This window comes from Nyctibius grandis, chromosome 4 (genome assembly GCF_013368605.1).
Source record: "Nyctibius grandis isolate bNycGra1 chromosome 4, bNycGra1.pri, whole genome shotgun sequence".
In the NCBI taxonomy this organism is placed as follows: domain Eukaryota; kingdom Metazoa; phylum Chordata; class Aves; order Nyctibiiformes; family Nyctibiidae; genus Nyctibius; species Nyctibius grandis.
In genome coordinates, this window is record NC_090661.1 from 68,757,546 (window position 1) to 68,778,859 (window position 21,314).

The window sequence follows — 21,314 nt, forward strand, 5'->3', positions numbered from 1 at the left end:
GGGCTGCATGTACCCAGTAGTTCCTGGCGTGCTCTGTGGGGTGTGTGTGCACTGACACGGAGACCCACAGCACTGGGGCACATTTCTGTGGGTGCTGCAGGGCTCCGGGCAGAGCTCACACACCTTTGCATTAGCCTGTGAAGACTGGTGCTGTCTTTTCTCCTGTGGTCTTCACTTCCCCTCTGCTCTTCCACAGTGCTCTCTCTCTTCAAAGCCACAGTTGCTGTCCTCTAGCCAGGCAGAATCTCTCTTGGATTCAGCCCAGGGATGTTTTAATTTCCAGATGTAACAACATCTTTTCCTTCACTAAAGTCTCTATTATTTCATAATTGAAGAGGCTTTTGTCTCTACTATAAGTATATTAAATGGAAACAAAGAGGATGTTATTGCCTGGTGCATAGCCCATCCACACAGCCGTCCTGAGACATTGAATCATAGAACCATTTAGGCTGGAAATGACCTTCAAGATCATCGAGTCCAACCATTAACCCAGCACTACCAAGCCCACCACTAACCCATGTCCCTCAGCACTACATCTACTCATCTTTTGAATACCTTCAGGGATGGTGACTCCACCACTTCCCTGGGCAGCCTGTTCCAATGCTTGACAACCCTTTCGGTGAAGAAATGTTTCCTAATACGCAATGTGAACCTCCCCAACTTGAGGCTGTATCCTCTTGTCCCGTCACTTGTTACTTGGGAAAAGAGACCAACACCCACCTCGCTACACCTTCCTTTCAGGTAGTTGTAGAGAGAGATAAGGTCTCCCCTGAGCCTCCTGTTCTCCAGGCTAAACACCCCCAGTTCCTTCAGCTGTTCCTCATCACACTTGTACTCCAGACCCTTCACCATCTCCGTTGCCCTTCTTTGGACTCACTCCAGCACCTCAATGTCTTTCTTGTAGTGAGGGGCCCAAAACTGAACACAGTATTCAAGGTGCAGCCTCACCAGGGCCGAGCACAAAGGGACAATCACTTCCCTGGTCCTGCTGGCCACACTATTTCTGATAGAAGCCAGGATGCTGTTGGCCTTCGTGGCTGCATGGGCACACTGCTGGCTCATATTCAGCCGGCCACTGACCAACATCCCCAGGTCCTTTTCCACCAGGCAGCTTCCCAGCTATTCTTCCCCCAGCCTGTAGCATTGCATGGGGTTGTTGTGCCCCAAGTGCAGGACCTGACACTTGGCCTTGTTGAATCTCATACAGTTGGCCTCGGCCCATCAACCCAGCCTTTCCAGATCCCTCTGTAGGGCCTTCCTACCCTCAAACAGATCAACACTCCCACCCAACGTGGCGTCATCTGCAAACTTACTGAGGGTGCACTTGATCCCCTCGTCCAGATCATTGATAAAGACATTAAAGAGAACTGGCTCCAACACTGAGCCCTGGGGAACACGAACTGTGACCAGCCGCCAACTGGATTTAACTCCATTCACCACAACTCTTTGGGCCCGGCCCTCCAGCCTGTTTTTTACCCAGTGAAGTATATGCCCGTCCAAGCCACAAGCAGCCACTTTCTCCAGGAGAATGCTTGGGAAACAGCCCCTGGCTGGAAGAGCTGGGAGAGCACCCTAGGGAATGGTACGAAAGCGAAGTTTTTGCAGTTTGTTTTTGATCTCTCAAAGAAATTGGACCTGGCTGGGAATGCTGTCATATAAAAAAAATCCCAACCCATAAATTAAAGGTGTTGAACATTTGTACTTCTGGCAGCTTTCATCTTGCCTTCAACATGGCAGCGAGACCATGGTCTCGCTCCAGTCTGCTTACTCTGCAGTTAACTTCATCGGCTAATTGTATTTAGTGTCCTTTAGAGTATGAGTTCCTGCTGCTATCACCTTTCACGTGTGGTCCAGCTAGAGGTGTGTGGGGCCTTTCGTCGGTGAAATGTCCTACTAAGACAAGCACACACAGCCTCAGCCAAGAGGGGAAGCTGGGATCACCATCCTTCTGGTAGGAGGAGCCATGATGGTTTATGGCAGCAAAACTAGGTTGCCAGTATCTGATTAAAGCTTGGACAAAGCTGGGAAATAGGAATATGATAACCTTAGTATTACTGTTTGTGAAAGGACTTACAGCCCTCCCTCTCCCCATGCAGAACTTCCCCTCATTTTACACTTATATATGGAAAAAAAAATATCAATCACTTTGTGACACCTACCTCATTGTGGTGTGCCAATATCATGCTTGTAGGGTCAAGGTGGAGGAGAAAAGTCTCACTCTAGTGCTTTTCCCCATAATCATGTATTATTTTCCTCTGTTTTTCCCCAGCTTTCAATATTCTGGTTAACGTTGGCGTCGTGCTGACATACCCCATTCTGATCTCTATCGGCACAGTGCTCAGTGTCCCTGGAAATGCAGGTACAAGTACCGAGGTTGTTGGTGGAGAGATAAGCACACGGGCGTGCAGGCAGCAGGAGCAGCTTATTGTCTAGTCAAAAATCTGCTGCCACATATTTCAAAAGCCGTTCGGTCTCCTTCAGCTTCCACGGATGCTCTTGGTGATGGTGGGTGTTTCAGTTGGTAAAAGCCATTTTTTCTTGCCTCCTTTCTCTGGGAGTGACGGGATGTATCTGTACAGGGCAGGGTGTGTGTGTGTAAGTTTACTCCAAAGTCCTGTCTTCTTGAACAGCCCGTCTCTGCTCTTCCAGTCTCCTCCTCCACCCCGTTATCCTCACCACTCTACATATCCAAGTATGTTATTAAAGAAACATCTATTTTTAGGGGGATGCAGGTCAGAGCTGCAAAACAGTCAGTACCTGTAAGAGGCTGCTGAAGGGCTCAGATGTGCTGTTGCTGCAGATTGTGGAGTTGGGAGGCCAGGCCTGGAGGCATCGGCTCCAGCTTTCTGACCTGCATGCTGCTCTCTGCCCATCACTGGTCCATGCACCCCAAGGAAACATTATGCTGATACAACCTGCTGTAGATAAAGAGTGACCATAAAGTACCTTCCCTCTCAGAGCAGAAATGGAAGCCTTGAGGCTAGACTGGCCCTACAAGGCTTCCTCAGAGCCTGCATGAAGGTGGTGAGGAGACATGGCACTTCCAGTACCACACTCTCAGGCCAAAGCTGTTCTCTGGTCACTAGAGGACCAAGAACGACGAGGCCAGTGTCACAGCCAGAGTGCACCACGCAGGTTACAGAGGTGTGCCAGGCTGCTCTGATGCTGTAGTTCATCCTGCTGCAGTTCTGACAGCATTGTTGTTTCTTCTTCCTAGCTGTGGATCTGTTGAAGCACAAAATGATCTTCAGCATCGTGAGGTTGGGAGCCACCATCATCATTTGCATTGGGTTTCTGCTGATGCTGCTCCCTGAAGAATGGGATGAAATAACCTTGAGGTTCATCAACAGCTTGAAGGAGAAGAAAAGTGAGGATCACGCCGACGACATCACAGACTCCAGCGTCCACACGAGAAGCAGAAGTAGAGCTAATGGGACAGTGTCTATACCACTAGCTTAGGGCTGGTGGACTTGAACTGCACGCAGATGTATATTCTGTGAATATAGCTTAAATTTCCTCACTACTTGTATGCTTAAAAATGACATTTACTCTGAACTGGAGATGAACTGTAAGATAAGAGAAATACATCTATAATAAATGTTTACATTTATACACTTATCAAGGAATGGGTGTAAATAACTACAATAAAATGTTTTGTAATAAAAAACATTTAAGCTTGTGTCTTATTGAACTGACGGGTTTAAAATAATGGACACCAAATCTGCATCATTCATATCCTTTTGGTGGTAAAAGTAGAGCCATTTTCAAGGATACAAATCTTGGTTATTTCCAGCTAAATCTCAAAATCGAACATGTTGACTTCCCTTCAACATAAAGCGACCTTTTGGTGAGGCTGTGGTTTCAGAAAGCCACTTCAAACTTCTCCCAGCATTTTTGAGAATTCATTTCTGAAGGAAGCCGATGTTCACGTTGATATTAGGAATTATTATCAGAATAAAAATTCCATGACGTGCAAAACATCAATTTTTCATTAAGTTACATCATTGTGAAATATGCAATGAAAGCTACTTCACCCACAACCTGGACGTGCTGCAGTGCTGTTAGCCCAGAGATGCAGCGCTGTGAGCTTGTCTCCTCTCCGTTGCATATTGCACATGCAGCCAGCAGAAATCCACAGCTCAGTACTGATGTAAAGAACTGACCCCAGTCATGACACCCATGGTCTGCTCCAGCCTGTGCCCACGTAGCTGCAAACATCCTGTAAGCCTGAAACCACCCATAGCTTCGCCCCCCTGAAAGGCACCCGGCTCCAGTGCCAGCCCCACATCCCTCCCAGAGCCACGCTGAGCTGTGCCCCTTCCAACAGCAGTGACACTGCATTTTGAGTGCTTTCAGTAAAGCAAAAAATAGACTTATTTATCTCTTTCTCCCAGAAAAGCTGTACTCCCAGCTGAACAACAAGCTTCTCATTAGAGACTGAACACCCCAGCGTCCCTGGGAAATGTCAGGTCCTATTTTCTAGAGCTTTGGGCCAAACAAATATTTTTTCTTAACCTCCACCGTGGAAAAGCCTTTCAAAAGCCAAAAACCAACCAACCAACCTACCCAGTTCCTTCCCTAAGCCTGTCGCTGTGTAATTTAGGCTGGATGTTTTCTCTTACAGCATTTCTAGGATTGACCATGCAAGATGATGTCTGAGAGCACTTGGGATACAGATAAGCATTTTCTTCCCTTTTTTTTTTTTTTTTTGAGGAAGAATAGAAACAACTGGAAAGTGTCACAGATTTCTGAGCTCTACTGGCCTGCCCAGTTTGTGAGTTTGATTAGCAGCTAGTAGGGGTTTTTTGATGGTATTTCTGCCAGGAAAAAAAAGAAGTATTAGAGAAAGGAAGCGTTTGTTATTAATAACACCAGTTATATGAGACAGCAACAACCGTATTTGTTACCCAGCACCAAGCTGTGATTTATATTGGGGCCGATTGCACACTGACCTCTCTGCAAGCGCGTCTTGGCTGGCGCGTCTGACCCAACCCCTCATGACGCACTGGTGTGTGCGGGGGTCCCGTGTGAGCCCTGGGGGGGCATCGCTGGTCCCAGGAGCAGAGGCGGCAGCGATGGGGCTGGAGGGTGGCAGGCAGCCAGCCTGTCCCCATGGCTTAATACTGCGTGAACAAAGCAGTTCATGTAAATGAATTCATGTAAGCGAATGAGGAGGGCAACCAAGCTGGTGAAGGGTCTGGAGGGTATGATGACCTATGAGGAATGGCTGAGGGAGCTGGGGTCGTTTAGCCTGGAGAAGAGGAGGCTCAGGGGTGACCTTATTGCAGTCTACAACTACCTGAAGGGAGGTTGTAGTGGAGTGGGAGTCGGCCTCTTCTCCCAGGCAACTAGCGATAGGACAAGAGGACACAGCCCCAAGCTTCGCCAGGGGAGGTTCAGGTTGGACATTAGGAAGCATTTCTTCTCAGCAAGGGTCATTAGACATTGGAAGGGGCTGCCCAGGGAGGTGGTGGAGTCACCATCTCTGGAGGTGTTTAAGAAAAGACTGGACATGGCACTTAGTGCCATGGTCTAGTTGACATGGTGGTGTCAGGGCAATGGTTGGACTCGATGATCCCAGAGGTCTCTTCCAACCTCATTGGTTCTGTGATTCTGTGAAATAATAACAAAAGCACCTTTTTGACTCTCTTCTATTTGATTTTTTTTAACACTCATGTCTAAACTGTTCCTTGCAACCAGCAGAGCTAACAAAATACTTACATATATTAAAAAAACAAAACAAAACACAAAAACCCAAACTTGTGCTCTTTCATCACACATGCTGTAGAAACCAACCCAAACAACCATCCCCTTTGCACCAAACCCAGAGGTGTAAGGTTTGTACGTACACACACATATATATACACACACACACACACACACATATCTTAAAAGTCTCTTCTAGCATTTGAGAAGATGGGCTCAGCTCCTTGTCTGCTGCTTTCTAAAGGAGCTAGACATTTAAAATACCCTAAAACAGTTAATTACATTGAACAGGAGATACTAATGGGACCATACGGCTGAGAGCAGACAGCACATGGCAGCTTGGGCACCACCCTGAGTTGATTTTGGAGCTGATCTATTCATTTGCATTACTAGATAGTTGGAGAGATGTGTTTTGCTGAAATTTTAGCTCCTGCCAAACTGAACACATGGGAAGAACAAAAATTACGTTTTAGCAGGCATTGATGAGGATGTTTTGGCAAGCATCTTCAGGCCCAGGACTGGAGCCTTTAAGGAACCTCATTGAGTATTCGGCAGGGAAAAATCACGTGAAATCCCCATGTTTGAGTCAGTTTTTCCCTACTTGAGATGTTTCATGGTGGGGTACAGTGTGTTACTGTGCCAGCCTGTTGCTCTCTATGAGCAGACCCTGTGCATGTCCCATCCCCAGGGACCAGCGATCACCCTTGCGTTTCTACAGGGAGGAAAAGACGTGCAGCTCTGAGCCCAGCAGCCACCTTCCACCTCAGACCAGGCTTAACAGATGCTGCCTAACCCAACCCAAGCTTTCTGCTGGGAGCAAGCATCATCCCCCATTGCTGCCTGTAGAGCAAACAGAGCTGAGGGTTGCCCCAGGGCTGAGGAAGGCTGTCCCCTCTCTACCACCGCTTCGCTCCCCCTACTTTGCTGCTGCAGGTGGGCAGGAGGGGTTTGCTCCTGCAGCCTTCCCCCACCATCAGCTCTAGGCAATGTCCACCACTGTATCCACAAGTGCCCTGGATTCCCTGAAGTGAGCAGGTACCTAATCCCTCGGCTGCATCGTGCCCAGATGCTTTCCAGGGGTTCTCGTCCTGCTCAGCAATTCCTCAAGGCCCCCTCGCTCACCCACTGCCCAGCCTGCACTTTGACCTTCTCATTAACTGTTTTCCCTGGAGCACAGATCAGCCTTTCAGCTGGAGAAAATCCATTAAACCCAAGAAATCAGACAATAAACAGAGGCTATTTTGCACGACAGCATTGATGGTCCATCAGAGGAACGCAAACCATTGCCCATCGAGTGACCAACCAGATGTGGCTTTACTTCTGCCGCTGCGGGAGCCTCTGATGAGCCCTTCTAGCATCTCCAGCAACGTGAGGGTTTCATTTCAGTTGCAGCATCTAGTTCGCACCCCAAGGAAAACACTGGTTTTGATCCTGCAGCTGCATTATCAGATTCTCCTCCACACCAGGGCTCGGCTCTCTGGAAGGAAAACAAAACGTGCTGCGAATAACCCGCCTCGAGCATCACTGCCTGTGCGCGCCTTCTCCGTGCGACCAGGCACCGTGGACAACGTTATCTCAGCACCATCAGTGTCCTCAGCGTTGTCTGGGATAAGATGAACATCCCCGTTAAGCAGCAGAGGGAGGAACAAGCCATATTTCTTAACTTTACAGATGTGAAATAACAGGATCTATTAGTTGCACCAGTGTGTACGACTAATCCAGCCAGTGAAACGGTGATGGATTATTTTCCTCTCTTTGTTGCTATTTGCATCGTTATGGTTCTTTCTATGTTACTCACCAGAGATTTGCATGAAGTCCAGGCATTATTGTGGCAAAAATCAGTGCCAACCACTTTCCATCTCCTCCTGGGCCTGTGTTTTTTGTAATTTAAAACTCATTTTTAAAGAGAAGTTTTAAGGCAGAGGCAATCTGCTGTACAGTTGGATGTTTGGTGCCCCGTGCCCAATCCTCCCCTTGGTTCACCCTTTGCTCCATGTGCGGGTGAGTAACAAACTCTGCTCCTCCGTGGGAAAACACCCTGCCCCAAGTCACAGCACTGCCCTACCCTTGAGCTTTTCCTGGCACCTTCCTTAAAACAAGGGCATCAGAGCACTTAGGGGTCAATGATTTCATTTGAACTACAATAAGTTTGCTGGAAAATCCAATTCTGACAAGATCAGTATCACTTATAGGTTCCAGCTGAATTTGGTGGAGGGTTTCAGGCAATAAGTGAGGTGGGAGAAAGGTGTAATGAGCTTCCACCTCTCCTGGGAGAGACGACGTGCTGTCCCTAACAGCAATGTATGGGACCAAAGCTCCTTCCAGCCCCACGTTTCTACAGCACAGCACCTGGGAATCAAACTGGACCTTAAATACAGATGAAAGGCTGCACTAAATAACCCCCTGGGTAAAGAAAAGGATGAGCTTCATGTCACCAGAAGGGCAGTGATGAAGCCAGCCTGGAGCTCTGGCATACCTCAACCCATTCTTCCCCCCTCTAAATGCCATGGGCTGGTGTTAAAGGCAGGTTTCAGCGAGGGGGTTAACGCAGGGTTACTTGTGCCGGAGCAGGAGCTGTCACTGCTCACTCTAGAGCTGAGCAGGTCAAAACGATGCTGATAACCACGATCTCCACTGCTGCACATGCACAGCTCACCCAGCAACCCCCCAGCATCCACACAACACCCTGCACAGCCATGGTCCAGGGACTGCACAGCAACTGCAAGTAATAATGCTTGGGAGCCTCTTCCAGTACCATTGGGCCCTTCTGGGACCCAGTTCAACCCCAAACTTGCTCTTGGATTGCCCCAGCGAGCTGCAGGAAGGGCATCTTTTTGCTGTCTGCCTTCCTCCCCCCACCCCAAATCCACAGCCGCCGCTCTTGTCCCTCTTTGCTTTACAAAGTAAAGGCACTTGGAGATCAAAGCGCAGCTCCAAAGTACACAGATGCTGAGATCTTAGGGATTTGCTGGGAGATATGGTCCTTAACTGATGCAGCATCAAGGTGCTGGGCAGTGCTGTCAGACTAACGTCCTTGGGCACGTGTAGCAGAGCTGTACTGCAGCAGGGGAGGTAGGACCTGGCACTCATGAATCAGCAGAAGGATACTGCATCACCTTTAAATGCAAGGAGGAGCATCTCTTCACTGAGAGATGAAGTGCTTGGAGATATGTCAACCTCAGGTACATCTGTCCCTTTGCAATCCCCTTCCCTACATCACTGTACGACAGGCCGTGGTGCAATCCTGCACGGCAGGTGAGAAATCCCATGAGGTTTGGAGAGAAACCTGGCCAAGAGAGGGGTTTCGGTGGCAGGGGGACTCTGTGAGGACTTCAGCAGGGCCAGGGCCACAGCATCACACCCAGGTCAAACACCCAGATACAGCACAACAGGCTCTAGCTTTAACACCCACGTGGGTTTTGCACTGCTCTGACACATCCATCATTGCATTTAATTCACCATTTTCCCAAGCTGCTTAACAGGAATGACCTGTCCTCAGCAGGGGAGGAGGGAGGGAAAAAAATGGAAAAAAAAAATAGAGGATTGAATTTCCTTCTAAAAACAGAAGCTTTAGCAAAAGAGCTGCTTGTAGAAATACCTCCAGGTCAGCCAATGGCCAGCAGAGGTGGTGCTCCTGGTTGAAAAATAACTTGTAGGTAAAAAACAAGTCTTCTCCAGGGCTTGGCACTGGCTCCCTGACCTGCTTTCCACTTCTCCAGCAGCAGCAGCCACCTCTCGTCCCCATGGGGGAATGGCCAGGGCTGGGTCAATGTTTAACCGAGCTGGGAAGGATGTGTGGGCATGTCCGTGGGAGCCAGCCCTTGCCTTGGCAGCTGGCAGGGACCTCCCCTGGAACCATGGCTCCTCACAAGGGTCCCTCCATGTTCAGGGAGGACAGTGCATGAGAAGTTTTTCCTTCTCCTTTCAAAGCCTCGGCTCTGCAAAATGGGCCTGAGCTCTTCCAAGGCACACACCAAGGTGACCAAGGTGGCACCAATGGGCACCAGGGAGGACCTGCCCGCTCTCACCACCCTGTACCAGCTCCCCAGCATGCCAGGAGAGCCCAGCCTCCACCCACCAGCCACAGCAGAGTGGGGAAAACCCACCTTTCACCGGCAACTTCCCCCTCTCCGGGAGACCTGGTACGGGAGAGCCTCTGCAGGTAAGGGAGTCACCACCGAATTATTGCAAAGCACAGGGCAGAGACCCGCGGGCATCAGCTGGGGCTGGGGGTTTGCTCACTGCAGTGTGGGGTGGGTGTAGGTGTGTGCAGGTGCCATTCTGCATCAGTAGATTTTTGCCATTTCCAGGACATTTTAGCTCATTTTTTCCCACCCAGCCTGTTTTGGGAGGCAGGCTCCTGACTCCTGCCAGTTGTCCCCCTGGGACCAGCCCCACTCCCCAGCATCGTCCTGGCATGCAATGACACCAGCCTACATCCCAAGCTCTCACAAAGTAGCCCTGTAACTCCCGGTTATACACCCGTTCTGCCCACCTGCCGCCACTGGGCACATCGATATCATTAATCATAGAATCACAGAATGGTTTGGGTTGGAAGGGACCTTAAAGACCATCTAGTTCCAACCCCCCTGCCACAGGTAGGGACACCTTTCCTCTAGACCAGGTTGCTCAAAGCCTCATCCAACCTGGCCTTAAACACTGCCAGGGAGGGCTTAATTAGGATTAGATTCTGGGTAATGTGCTCAGCAGGTAAAACTCAATATTAAAATAAATTACAGCCCTGTCTCACACAGGGCTGATATCCCAAGCCAAGAGGCAGAGGAAGGCACATAGTGTAGCTCTGTGTGGTTTTCTACAAGCAGCACCGTGCAGCCTCTCACAGCAGGGTTTAAGCTCCATCCATACCCAAACCCTCCCCGGAGGCGAGGAAGGAGGTTGGCAGCTGTCTGGAAGCAGACACACAGCTCCGTACAAGGCGCTGGCTGGTGACGAATGGCTTCCCACAGCCACCTTAGGTGAGCGTAGGGAGAAACCCCCACGAACACCAATGTGGTCTGAGACAGGGCAACGCGGACGGAGGAGGATCTGCAGCCCGAGCCCCCTCCTCCCCTCTTTTCCATTTCCACACACTGAGCAGCTTTAAGCACCGCTGCTTCACCAGGGGCTGGATGTTTCCTTCAGGATCATCCACCGAGAGGCATCAGGAGATGGCGAAAGCAAATGAACCTCTGGCATGACAGCCATGACCTTCCCAGAGCCAGAGGACCTGCGGTGAATACAGATCCGGTCTGGCTGTACAACGGGGGGTTTCAAGTACTTTGTGACAGAAGCAACAATGAAATATTCCTGGTTTGGAAAATTATCACCAGGCATTTAACAAATACTTGTAAAAAATGCGTATTTTTATAAAAACTTTTAAAACCCCTCAATAAATGTCATTTGCTGTTACTTTCCATGTTCAGAAATAAAAAGAGTATGCTCAAGAGCACATGAGCGATGCATTAGCTTGAGCTGCTGTCTAAATAAGCAAAGCCTCCAAGAGAACAGGTTTTATTTGGTTTATGAGGGTTCATCTTGGCTTGTGTTAAATCCCGCTTCCTCCAGCGGGGAGGATCTGCTGACACTAAAGTGCAAGGGTAAAAAATAAAAGTCATGAGGACGCCTTCAGCTGGGGCTTGGGGCTGGCAGCACAGTGCAGCGAGGCGATGGTCCCTCCTTGCTGGCCAGGGACCATCCCTGCCCCAGGACAGAGCAGGTTTGGGGACAGCGAGCACTTGGCTCCCAGTCCTGTATCTGTAGAGGATAAGGGCAAGCCTTCTACAAGATGGATAGGATGAGAGCAAATAATTTAAATAGATTTAAAAAATATATTTCATAAGGGAGAAATAACTTCCCCAAAGCCACTCACTTTGCCAGAACAAGCTTCTCCCAAGCCCCAGCCCCTCGCCTGTGCCAGGTCCCATGTTCCCAGCACTGTGAGCATCCTCCTTATGTTTTACTTCCCCCTTAGAAATTCTTTACGCACTAATTTGTCCTGCAGACTGAGAGGCAATCACTTAATAACCCCCCCTTGTGCTATGACAAGCTGCTAGTTCAGCGTGTGCTCCCCAGCAGTTGAAGTTCCTCTCTGGAGGAGCTGGAAATTGGCACTTGAGGTGCCCGTTCCTGTATGTGCAGAGCAGGCACAGCTTCGCTCAGCAGTTAATCATTGCCAGCACTCAGCAGAGCCCAGCAATCATTTATCGGATGGAGTCACCGTCTCCTCCCATACCCCAGAGCCCTCCCTCCATCACTCTCCTCTCCAAGAGCCCCTTGCCCTGGCAATCTTCCATGGGGCTCATTTAAAGGGAACACTGAAGTCCCTCGCAAGGTGACCTCCAAATTATTATTTTTCTTTTTAATATAACTATTCAATTTGGCATGAACTATAATGTAATTCCTGCACTTCATCCCCAACTCCCCTCCCCTGCAGCCACCCCGGGGCTCCCACCACACAGGAGCAAGAGCTGCTCATCAGCACCTCACTCAACTCCATGTATAAAGTGGCATTTGAACGCACCAAGATTTTTTGGTGGGAGGATGGGTTGGATAGAGAAACTCTTGCAAAATAAATACTTACTGCACATGGAAGTATTTATTTGTGCAAGGAAAAAAAAAAAAAGGCAGTGGTGTCCACCCAAGAGCACCGGCGCAGAACGGACCCGAGCCCAGGTCACATTCAGGCCCCAGAGAAAGCACTGCTTTAATAACTAACAGGAGATTGCTGGTGTGTAACACATTATTTTGGGCTGATTTCCAAAGACAGTGAGGGTCTGTGATCGTAACCCTTGCCTGTCCATAACCCACTAACTTCTGACCCCACTGGCTGGATGCAGCCCAGCTCTGCTGCGGTCAGTAAAAGCATCAGAGATGTTTCTCAGTTCCACCAAAAAAAATAACAATAATAAAGTCTCAGGGACTGAGCAACCAGAAGAGATCCAAACTGCTGCCCCTTCCCTGTTTTAAAAGCTCGGGGAGGCCACAGGAGACATGGAGGGTGGTTATTGTCACATATAGGATGCATGAGACATTGTAGGAGAGGCAAGTGGCAAACATCTGTTAGAAACCACAGGTACATTCTCACTTTATTTCTGCAGCTAATAGAGTAACTTATACCACATATTACTGGGGTACACCAAGAGAGACATGAGCAGGACATGCCAACCAAAAAATAGGGCAGAAAACTATTGCTGAGTACAGCCAATGATTACGCAAAAGTAACTTCATCCATTTCTTCTCTAATCTTTAAGGGCCCCTGTCTTTCAACACTGTGCTGGAAAAGGGAGAAACCAGCATCATTAAACAGCACCCGCCTCGAAGACCTCAAGTAAGACGAGTTTGAGAAGCTCCCTATGAGTTGCTTTGATTGACCCGCTGACGTGGGCTTTCTTGGGGACACGGGCACATGTCACAGCACCATGGTGGGGGGAAACAAATATCCCACAGGAATGCAAGTAGGAGGTCCTGTCTCTAGAAGAGCATCCCTAGATGAGCTTTATCACCAGACCAAGTTTGATACCTGGGGCAGAGCAGGTACACTGACCACAGAGGGCACAAGGGAGAGGACTTTACCTTCTAAGAACAGCCAAAGAGGGGCCAATGCAGTGAGGCCCTGCCTTTGCCCTCCTGCCTGACTCCGTGGGTTGTGTCTCCCTGGCCAGCCCTTGCGTGCTATGGGGACACCCAACGAGGACATGTGTCCCAGTGCTGGCCAGGAGGCCACCTCTTCTGTAATGACCCACTTTCCTTTGTAGTGTCTGGGTACCTGCAGCCAAATCTTAGTGCTCCCATGGGGCTAATGTGGCCAAGACAGAGCCCTTCGCAGAAGGGACGCAACTTGCATCACGTGGGGTTGGTTTTGGCTCTTCAGGCCAAATATCCCATCAAGGTCTGCCATCAGCTTAGGGGCAGAGAGACAGGTAAAGCAGGCAGACGTGCTTTGCAACAGGGGCCGGTGAAAGTACAGAGTGATTATTTTAGGTTTCAAGAATTGCTGTGCATGCTGTGTACCCACACGTACCTGCACCTTCTCCCCTCAATAGCACTGTATACACGTGTGCACACACACATCTGTACATCTAGTACATAAAACACCCTTGTTCACTCCTCCATGACCTTCCTTTCCCCTTCCTGCACTTCCCAGATCCCACCCCCTCCAAGCCCTCTATCCCATGACTCTGCCTGACCTGGCAGTTGGGTTTTACCCCACACAAGAGCTACTACAACATAACTAAAGCTCCAAGAATATATTTATGTCCATATAATCTACTGCGAAGAAGGAAAGCAAGCACCGCTAGCCTACCGTGCTACACACAAGGGTTAGAGCTGCTATTTAATTAAGAAAAAAACAGTGACAAGAAGCCCTCCACACGCATTCTCTGTGCTGATATTTTTATGCACTGATGCTTTTGTGCAACGCAAAACCTGGGCGAGGCTCAGGCCATCGTGTGCTCACAGGGCTAAGCTGGAGCTGCATTACCGGGGCTGTACAGCTCTTGCCCTGAAGCAGGTTATTTAAAACCCAAACCCAGAGAAGGCACGCTGCTTTCTGTGCTCCTCCTGCGCTTTCACTGCTTCTCCACACCCTCCTAAACCAGCCAGCCATACCTTCTAATATCCCAGCTCTTACCTGCTTGCTGTTTAAGATGCAAAGCTATCAGTGTTTGGCCAAGATTGAGTTCTTCCTCCTTCTCTACAAGCCCAGAGAGGATCAGGGATGGACGCTGGGGATCGCCAGGGTCAGCCCCACTCTGGATACCCCAGAGCTGCAGCTCCCCCACTTTGCTCCTCAGATCTTTTCTCCTTCAGAGCCCTGACCTGAGGCTTTCAGCTGCATTTCTTCTCTGCTGCTTGGCCCAGCCCTGGAAGGCTCTAAACTGAAAAGAAACAGAGCTCAGAGGAATAAAATCAGAGAGGGAAAGGGGACAACTTAAGCAGACCCTTCCAAGCATGGGTGGAACAGGATCTCCTGCTCAAGGAAGCATTCAGCTGCTAGAAATACCCCCACCCACCCCATATTCTCATTTAGGCAGAACTTTTAATCAGCAATTAAGGGCCAATGTTGTACCTGCTGCTGAGACCCTTCTAACAGAGCCCAGCTGCAGGGGGCACATGAGCAGCCTAGTTAGGTGGCTGGAGGGAGTCCTCAGCTGTCGGTGGCTGGGGACAAATGAGGCAAATGCACTTCTTGGCTGTTTAACCCATGAAAGAGATGTATCTGCCCCAACTGGCCATGTGCTTCTCTGCAGCACTCCTGTAGGTGCTGGGTTGTCCCAGCACAGCGTGCAGCTTGGACCAGCTACCACTGGTCATCTTCCTTCCCTGCCACCTGCATAACCCCTCGCAATTAAAATTCTTGGGTGAACATCTCACCTCCCTGTGCTGCTCTGAGAACCCGCTGTTCCTCCCTGAGAGCATCTCCACTCTCCCAAGATTTGGTGACAAACCCGCTGCACGTGCCCCACAACAGCAAACCCACTGAAGCAGGGGTGCTTTGCTCAAGCCTTTCTTGCTGTGATTAAGTCTTTTTAATATAATGAAGAACAGAGGAGCCAGTTGAAACCCAGGCTTTGCCTCTGGCCAAGACTGGTGGCTTCAGAGAGCAGAGGTGGCCACCAAGTATTGAATAATGTGTCCCTGGATTTGGTGGGAGGACGAGGCAGCAGCACCTGGAGTGAGCCCAGCTACACCTGGTGAACTGTCACATGGAATCGCAGCCTCATTTAAATATCTCCTACGAGCATGTTATTTTTGGTCATTGGTCTTATTTCCATTACGGCTCTATTAATGTATTATTACAACACTGATACTCATTGCAAGACAACAACGCTGTTAATCCTACCCCATGCTTCTGCCGTTGCTGTTAGGGAGTGTAAACAGCACCAGCAAAAGCCCTTGTCCCTGTGGGAATATTGCCAAAGACAGCAGAGCAGGATGACGTGGCTTTCTCAAGGACTTTTAGAGGATTTTGGTCAGGGAGTATTTCCAGAGAAAAAACCTGTGAGGTTCACAGAGATGAAAGAAAAGTGTCGATTTTCCAGCCTGTGACACCACTTTAGCAGAAAGCCTGAAGCCTGGCTTCCCGGCCGGGCGCAGCGAGATGAGCCGATGGATGCTGGAGTTTATCTCCCTGCAGCCACCACGCGCTGGCTGCCTTGGTGGCATCTAGGAGTGATGCACAGCCCAAGCCCCAGTTTGTGGTGTCACATGCTGCCATCTAGTGCCATTTTTTAAGCTTCATATTCACTTTTGTGGGTTTTTTTGATGCTGAAAGACAGACGAACTTGGCGTTCGGGGCTGACGGGGGTTGCCTCCTTTACATGATGCTGCTGACTTCTTTTTCTCCTGCGTTATTGCACTGATTTACAGGGTGCTTCCAAATGACAGCTCAGGCTCTGGCAGCAGTTCAGTGCAGACAGTCAGAGGCATGTCACCATTTAGAGGACACTCTAGTTCATATTCAAGAGGTTAGTGATGTCCCACATGAAGTGTAAGCCAGGTTTTACTGGTGAAGTCCTTGATGATGCTCCCCTTAATTTTTATGGCAGCCATACTGAGCTCCCACCCTAGAAGGGGACACAGGCAGTATCAAGCCATGAAATGACCCAGTATCATCTAATAGTTTGGCATGATTTAAGGAGACAACTTAGCTCCTTAAGATAAAAATCCATGCTCAGAGCAGTCTGTAAAGCAAGTCTCTGCCCAATTCCATTAGGCTCCAGGAAAGGTACTTTGTATCATGCACAGCCCTGCATTGAAAGGTTGTATTCAGGCCAGCATAAAAGAGGTTGGTTGGATGGAGGAAATGGTGCTCTGGGTCTCAGGTATCTGGGATCTGCCCTCGGATGACCTGCTAGGAGACTTTATATTAACTTACGATACCTCTCCATGCTTCAGCTTCAACATGTAGTGAACTGGGCTGGGGTTTGTCTTCACTCCTGTCTTGGCTGGAGCCTTGGGCACTGTCGAGGCTCAAAGAGACACACCTACAGGGATGAAACTAATGTCAAACTGGGGTTTTGCTGCTTTGACTATAATGCAGGAGATTCCCCCAGTTGTGTTCACTCCCGAAGCACCTAAGGAGATGTTCATCTCCCTGAGCATCTGCTCAAGATGCCAATCTCCTTCCTGTATTGCAAGCAGCCAGGCCAGAACTGGAGCTGGAAAAATGTCAAAGTAGTTTCATATCAGGTTTTATGATTGTATGGAACAAGCAATGCTGAATATTATAAATACTGGACTTGTAGAGGCTTGAACCCGCTGGCCCTCCTCAAGCAATTGCTCCTGCGAAGCCCTGGAGTCAGCAAGAAGTGGCTGCAAGCCCAAAAATGAAGGTAAGTGCATGGGTCGAGCCCTGTGCACGGGTTGTTACTGGCTGCAGGCTCCTTTCCCTCGCGGATCGGGCACCTCGAAGAGCCGGAGAGCAGAAGTTGGTGTTTTACACCAGCTGCCCTCCCATCCCTGGCTAAGCCCAGGACCAGGCTGACACACCGGTGTGTGGGTGAAAGGATATAAAATAAAAGGAAAGTTTTTGACTCTCCAGTGCGATAGTTCCCTGGATGAGGCAGACCTGCTGAGCCAGCACCTTAAACACTTTTGAGGTAAAGATTTGAGGACCACTTTTTTAAATGGCTGAGCAACTTGAACACCCATCGCTTGCAGGGAGAAGGCTGCAAGTGCTGTGGGCCGTAAACATCCCCTGCAACCCCAAACGTGCAAAAGCTGTTCCTCCCTTCGGATCGTGAGATTATCTGGGGTAGCCGACTCAAAGCAGTAACACCTTGGTGGAGGCAGAAGCATGTATACATTGTTTTAATGAAGGGTTTGTTTTTTTTTTCCATCACACCCCAGAGCTGTGAGATAAACTTCAAGCGCAGTGGAAATACATGATAAATTGCTGTAAGTTGGCTGCGCAGGGAGACGCTCGCTGCCTTTATCTGGGGAGCACCGGAGGGGCCGGGCGTGGATTTGCGAGCTGGTGGCTGTTCCTTTCTCTTTCAGAAAACACAGGTGTATTTATTTACATTTTTAAACACCTCATAGGCTGTGGAGAAGAGGGAGCAAAGCCTGAGACACCTCCCTGGCAGGCGGCAGCACTTGCACAAGCTGCAGATGCTGGACTTGACCCGCAGGCGCCGAGAGGTAACACCGAGATGGATTTGGGGAAAGGTTGGGGCTTCCCCTCTTGGGCAGGGGTCTGCCCATCACTGGTGTCCCTCCCATGGACCAGGAGGCTTAAAGCCTGTTGGTGGGAAAAGCAAATGAAGCTTTCATGGTGGTTTAGGCAGAGGAGAGGTGGGGAGCATCCCTGGGGTCCCCATGATCAGAAATTACTGCTGATTTTTGCAACACTTTGTCCTCATTTGGCTGTGGCCCACGGAGAAACCAAAAAAAAAAAATCTGTCCAGGTCATGTTCTGTCACACACACAGTTTGGCAAATACCATTTGCCCTGGTTAAACTGAAAGAGAGTAGATTTAGATGAGATATTAGGAAGAAATTCTTTCCTGTGAGGGTGGTGAGACACTGGAACAGGTTGCCCAGAGAAGCTGTGGCTGCCCCCTCCCTGGCAGTGTTCAAGGCCAGGTTGGATGGGGCTTGGAGCAACCTGGTCTGGTGGAAGGTGTCCCTGCCTGTGGCTGGAACTAGATGATCCTTAAGGTCTCTTCCAACCCAAACCATTCTGTGATTCTATGATTCTATGGTTAAACTACTTGACTGCGTCATTATTTTCAGCACCAACCCCCTAATGATACACCACGTTGATCTGTTAAAACGTGTTCTCTCCTCTGCTGCTTGTGTTGAACACTTCTTTGCAAACCCAGGCAGAGCTGAGGCGAAATCTCCACAGGGAGGCAAAAATCAATAAACAAAAAATCAAGGAATTCAGCCCGAAAAAAGTCCTTGACACTCCCCAGAGAGGCAACAGCGCCGAAAGCCGAGACCTTGTCCCTGCTGAGCACAACCAGCGCTTTCATGGAGACGACTGTGGTAAGTAGAATAATTTTCCAAGGAGACAGAAAACTCGCCAGCGTCTTAAACGTCATCGGAGAAGTTTCCCTATGGAAGCTGCTCCCACTGCTTCATCTCCTGCTGTGACATGGTGCAAATTCAAAGACTGAGAGGGGAAAGCAGTGAGATGTGGTCGTAATGCAAAGCATTGGGATGCCTCAGAGCAGGATGCAGGTCTCTGGGCTGCTTCTCTGGTAGCATCCAACCAGACCTGATTAGATGTGATTTAAGAGCCATGGAATAGCCATAGGGGCATAAAAGCAAAATCCTCAGGGCCAGGCCCATGCAGGAGCAGCTTCCCACTGGCAGAGGAGTCTCAGCTTGTCCCACATGTCCCCTGCAAGGCAAACTGAATGCGAGGATGGAGGATGTCCCCAGGATCCCACATCGTTGGAGAGGAAGGGAGTCCATTGGGCAAAAGCATCCCAGGAGGTGTGCGTATAGACCATTGCACAGGTGAACACACATACATGGGCGGGGGGCAACCTCTGAAGCTCCACCGACATGATGGCCAAAGGGGTGAAGTAGAAAAAAATGGAAAACGGTTGCCTGAAGGTCAACCCTGACACCAGGTTTTGCCCCCTGTCCTCTGCCCCAGCACCAGACACCTCCTGCCCGAGCCTGGGGAGTGCTCAGGTGCACACGCATGAAGGACTGAAGGAGGGTACCCACGCACATTTCGAGGTGTTGAACCTTATGGTAAGTCTTCTCTAGCAGAGCAGCCTTAGGCATGTTGGGAAGCTGGAACAGGGCTCATCAGGAGAGACGCTGCTGAGAAGCTCGAAGAACAGCAATACTGGGGAGGCCCAGGCAGGAGATGGAGAACGGGCTGCTTCAGCAACAGCTGCCAGAGATTTGCTCCTGGCTTCATTGTTGCATGGTCCACCATGATGCTGTAGTTGTGTGCGTGGTGTAGTCTCTGAACTCTTGCCATCCTTAAATGACAACAGGGTAAATGTTACAGTCACTGAGGTTACTCCCTTTTTAGGGTTAGTTTTATACGGAAACCAGTTCCCGCTGCCCAGAGCCAGGCAATTTCCATTGTGGATTTACATCCCTCTGGGTGATGAGTTATTAAGGTGAGATGTTCCCGGCTAGACGATTTCCAGCCATGTTACTTTCAACGTCTGACGTGAAAATGCATCAGGTGAAATTCATTTAGTGGCGACAGATCTCGGCCTCTCTTGGGCATGTCATCCTGCTGCAGCCCACGCCGTAGCGCAGGAGGGACCACGGCACAGTCTGCATGCCAGCGATGCCAGCAGACACCGAGCAGGGGCTTTTCATTTTAAAACACATGTAGTTGTGGTGCTGAGGGACATGGTTTAGTAGTGGACTTGGCAGTGTTAGGTTTACAGTTGGACCTGATAATCTTAAAGATCTTTTCCAACCTAAATGACTATGATTCTATTCTCTGATGCCCCCACACGCCTCGAGGATGGGTGAGCAGCAGGGATGGACGTAGCATAAATCTGGGGGGGCTGGCCTGGGGTGCTCTGGATTTGGCCGTGACTCTGATCTAAACTTTGGGGCAATGGTTGATGCAGGCTGGGGGAGTAGCTGGGGGGTTTGGAGATGCCAGGGCACACGAGGTGACCTCACCATCCCCAACAAAGGAGAAGGTGAAGCAGATCTCAGCTGCCACTTCGTACTGACATCCCCGAGGCACAAGCCCTGTTCTGTTTTGTTTGCCACAGTGTGCACGTGACAAGCTTCAGCACAGGCTGGAAACATATTACCGAGGGTAAAAATGCTTAAAACAGTGAGAAACTTGTCTGGCAGTGAAGTTTCCCCAGGAGAAAGGGGAACAGGCTTGGCTGCTCCTATTCCCTTGTGTTTCTCCACCTCAGCTCTCTTCTGCTCAGGGAAAAAACCTTACTGCCTCTTGCCAGACTCTATCATTTTGTCAAATATAATCCTGAGTATATTATACCTTACACTGCCCAGCCTCAAGCATGGGGTCTGGTCTTACAGGGATCTCTCAGGATCTTCTTTACACGTGTCCAGCTCCCACAGCCATTTCCAGCTAAACTATGGGGGACTGGGCATGCAGCTCTACAAAATTATGATTTTTAATTTTTTTTCTCTCCCCAAGGAAAAACATGGGGTGAAGGACTATCCAGGCAGCACGATGGGGCTGAACCTTCTCCAGGCAGGAGCAGGAAGGTTGACCTGTGGTTCTGCAGGGAGCCACAGACGAGGGATCTGTTCTGGGACACCTCCAGCACAGGCTCCGAGGAGTGGGAAAGCCAAGAGAAGATTTACCGCAAACCTACGCTTGTGAGAACAAAGACGGAGAGGGTTTCTCTCTTTGATGACTTCTTTGATAAGGATTTCTAGTGGCATGGCTTGGTGTGAGGGCGATATGCTGAAGAAACAAGCCCCAGCTCTGGTGGGGCTGAAAACCTCCTGGGTGGAGGGACTGGGGGTGAAGAGACGATGTTTGCAGTCAGTGGCATTTCTGGGAGTATTGGCCAGTGGAAAGGACAGCTGGAAATGAGGAGACCACTGATGTGGAGTGAATAATGACTGTCTGGGTTCTGTGGCTGAATTAAAATATCTGGGGAAAAAAATGGCTTGGACTGAGCAACAATGAAG

At 49.6% G+C, this 21,314-nt stretch overlaps 2 protein-coding genes across 3 annotated transcripts in view; both read left to right on the plus strand.

The window, feature by feature from the left end:
- The window catches only part of SLC35F4 (solute carrier family 35 member F4), a 132,537-nt gene extending 129,078 nt beyond the window's left edge, over window positions 1-3,459 (plus strand). For both annotated transcript variants that reach the window (XM_068399539.1, XM_068399540.1), the window contains exons 7-8: window positions 2,270-2,359; window positions 3,218-3,459. In XM_068399539.1, coding sequence (XP_068255640.1) covers window positions 2,270-2,359; window positions 3,218-3,459 — 332 coding nt within the window. The remainder of the gene's footprint in view (window positions 1-2,269; window positions 2,360-3,217) is intronic.
- Window positions 3,460-9,651: 6,192 nt separating this feature from the next.
- On the plus strand, window positions 9,652-21,056 carry CCDC198 (coiled-coil domain containing 198). The gene is made up of 6 exons (XM_068399980.1): window positions 9,652-9,868; window positions 12,957-13,033; window positions 16,953-17,039; window positions 17,749-17,847; window positions 18,530-18,695; window positions 20,812-21,056. The coding sequence occupies exons 1-6, from the start codon at window positions 9,652-9,654 to the stop codon at window positions 21,054-21,056; spliced, it is 891 nt and encodes a 296-aa protein (XP_068256081.1).
- Window positions 21,057-21,314: the final 258 nt, after the last annotated feature.

What these genes read in the sequence shown, in the direction of transcription:
- CCDC198 (XM_068399980.1), top strand. Translation starts at nt 9,652, where the DNA reads ATGGGCCTGAGCTCTTCCAAGGCACACACCAAGGTGACCAAGGTGGCA. An exon ending in CTGCAAGCCCAAAAATGAAG is followed by an intron (nt 17,040 to 17,748) that starts GTAAGTGCATGG and finishes AACACCTCATAG; the next exon opens with GCTGTGGAGAAGAGGGAGCA. An exon ending in CTTTCATGGAGACGACTGTG is followed by an intron (nt 18,696 to 20,811) that starts GTAAGTAGAATA and finishes TCTCTCCCCAAG; the next exon opens with GAAAAACATGGGGTGAAGGA.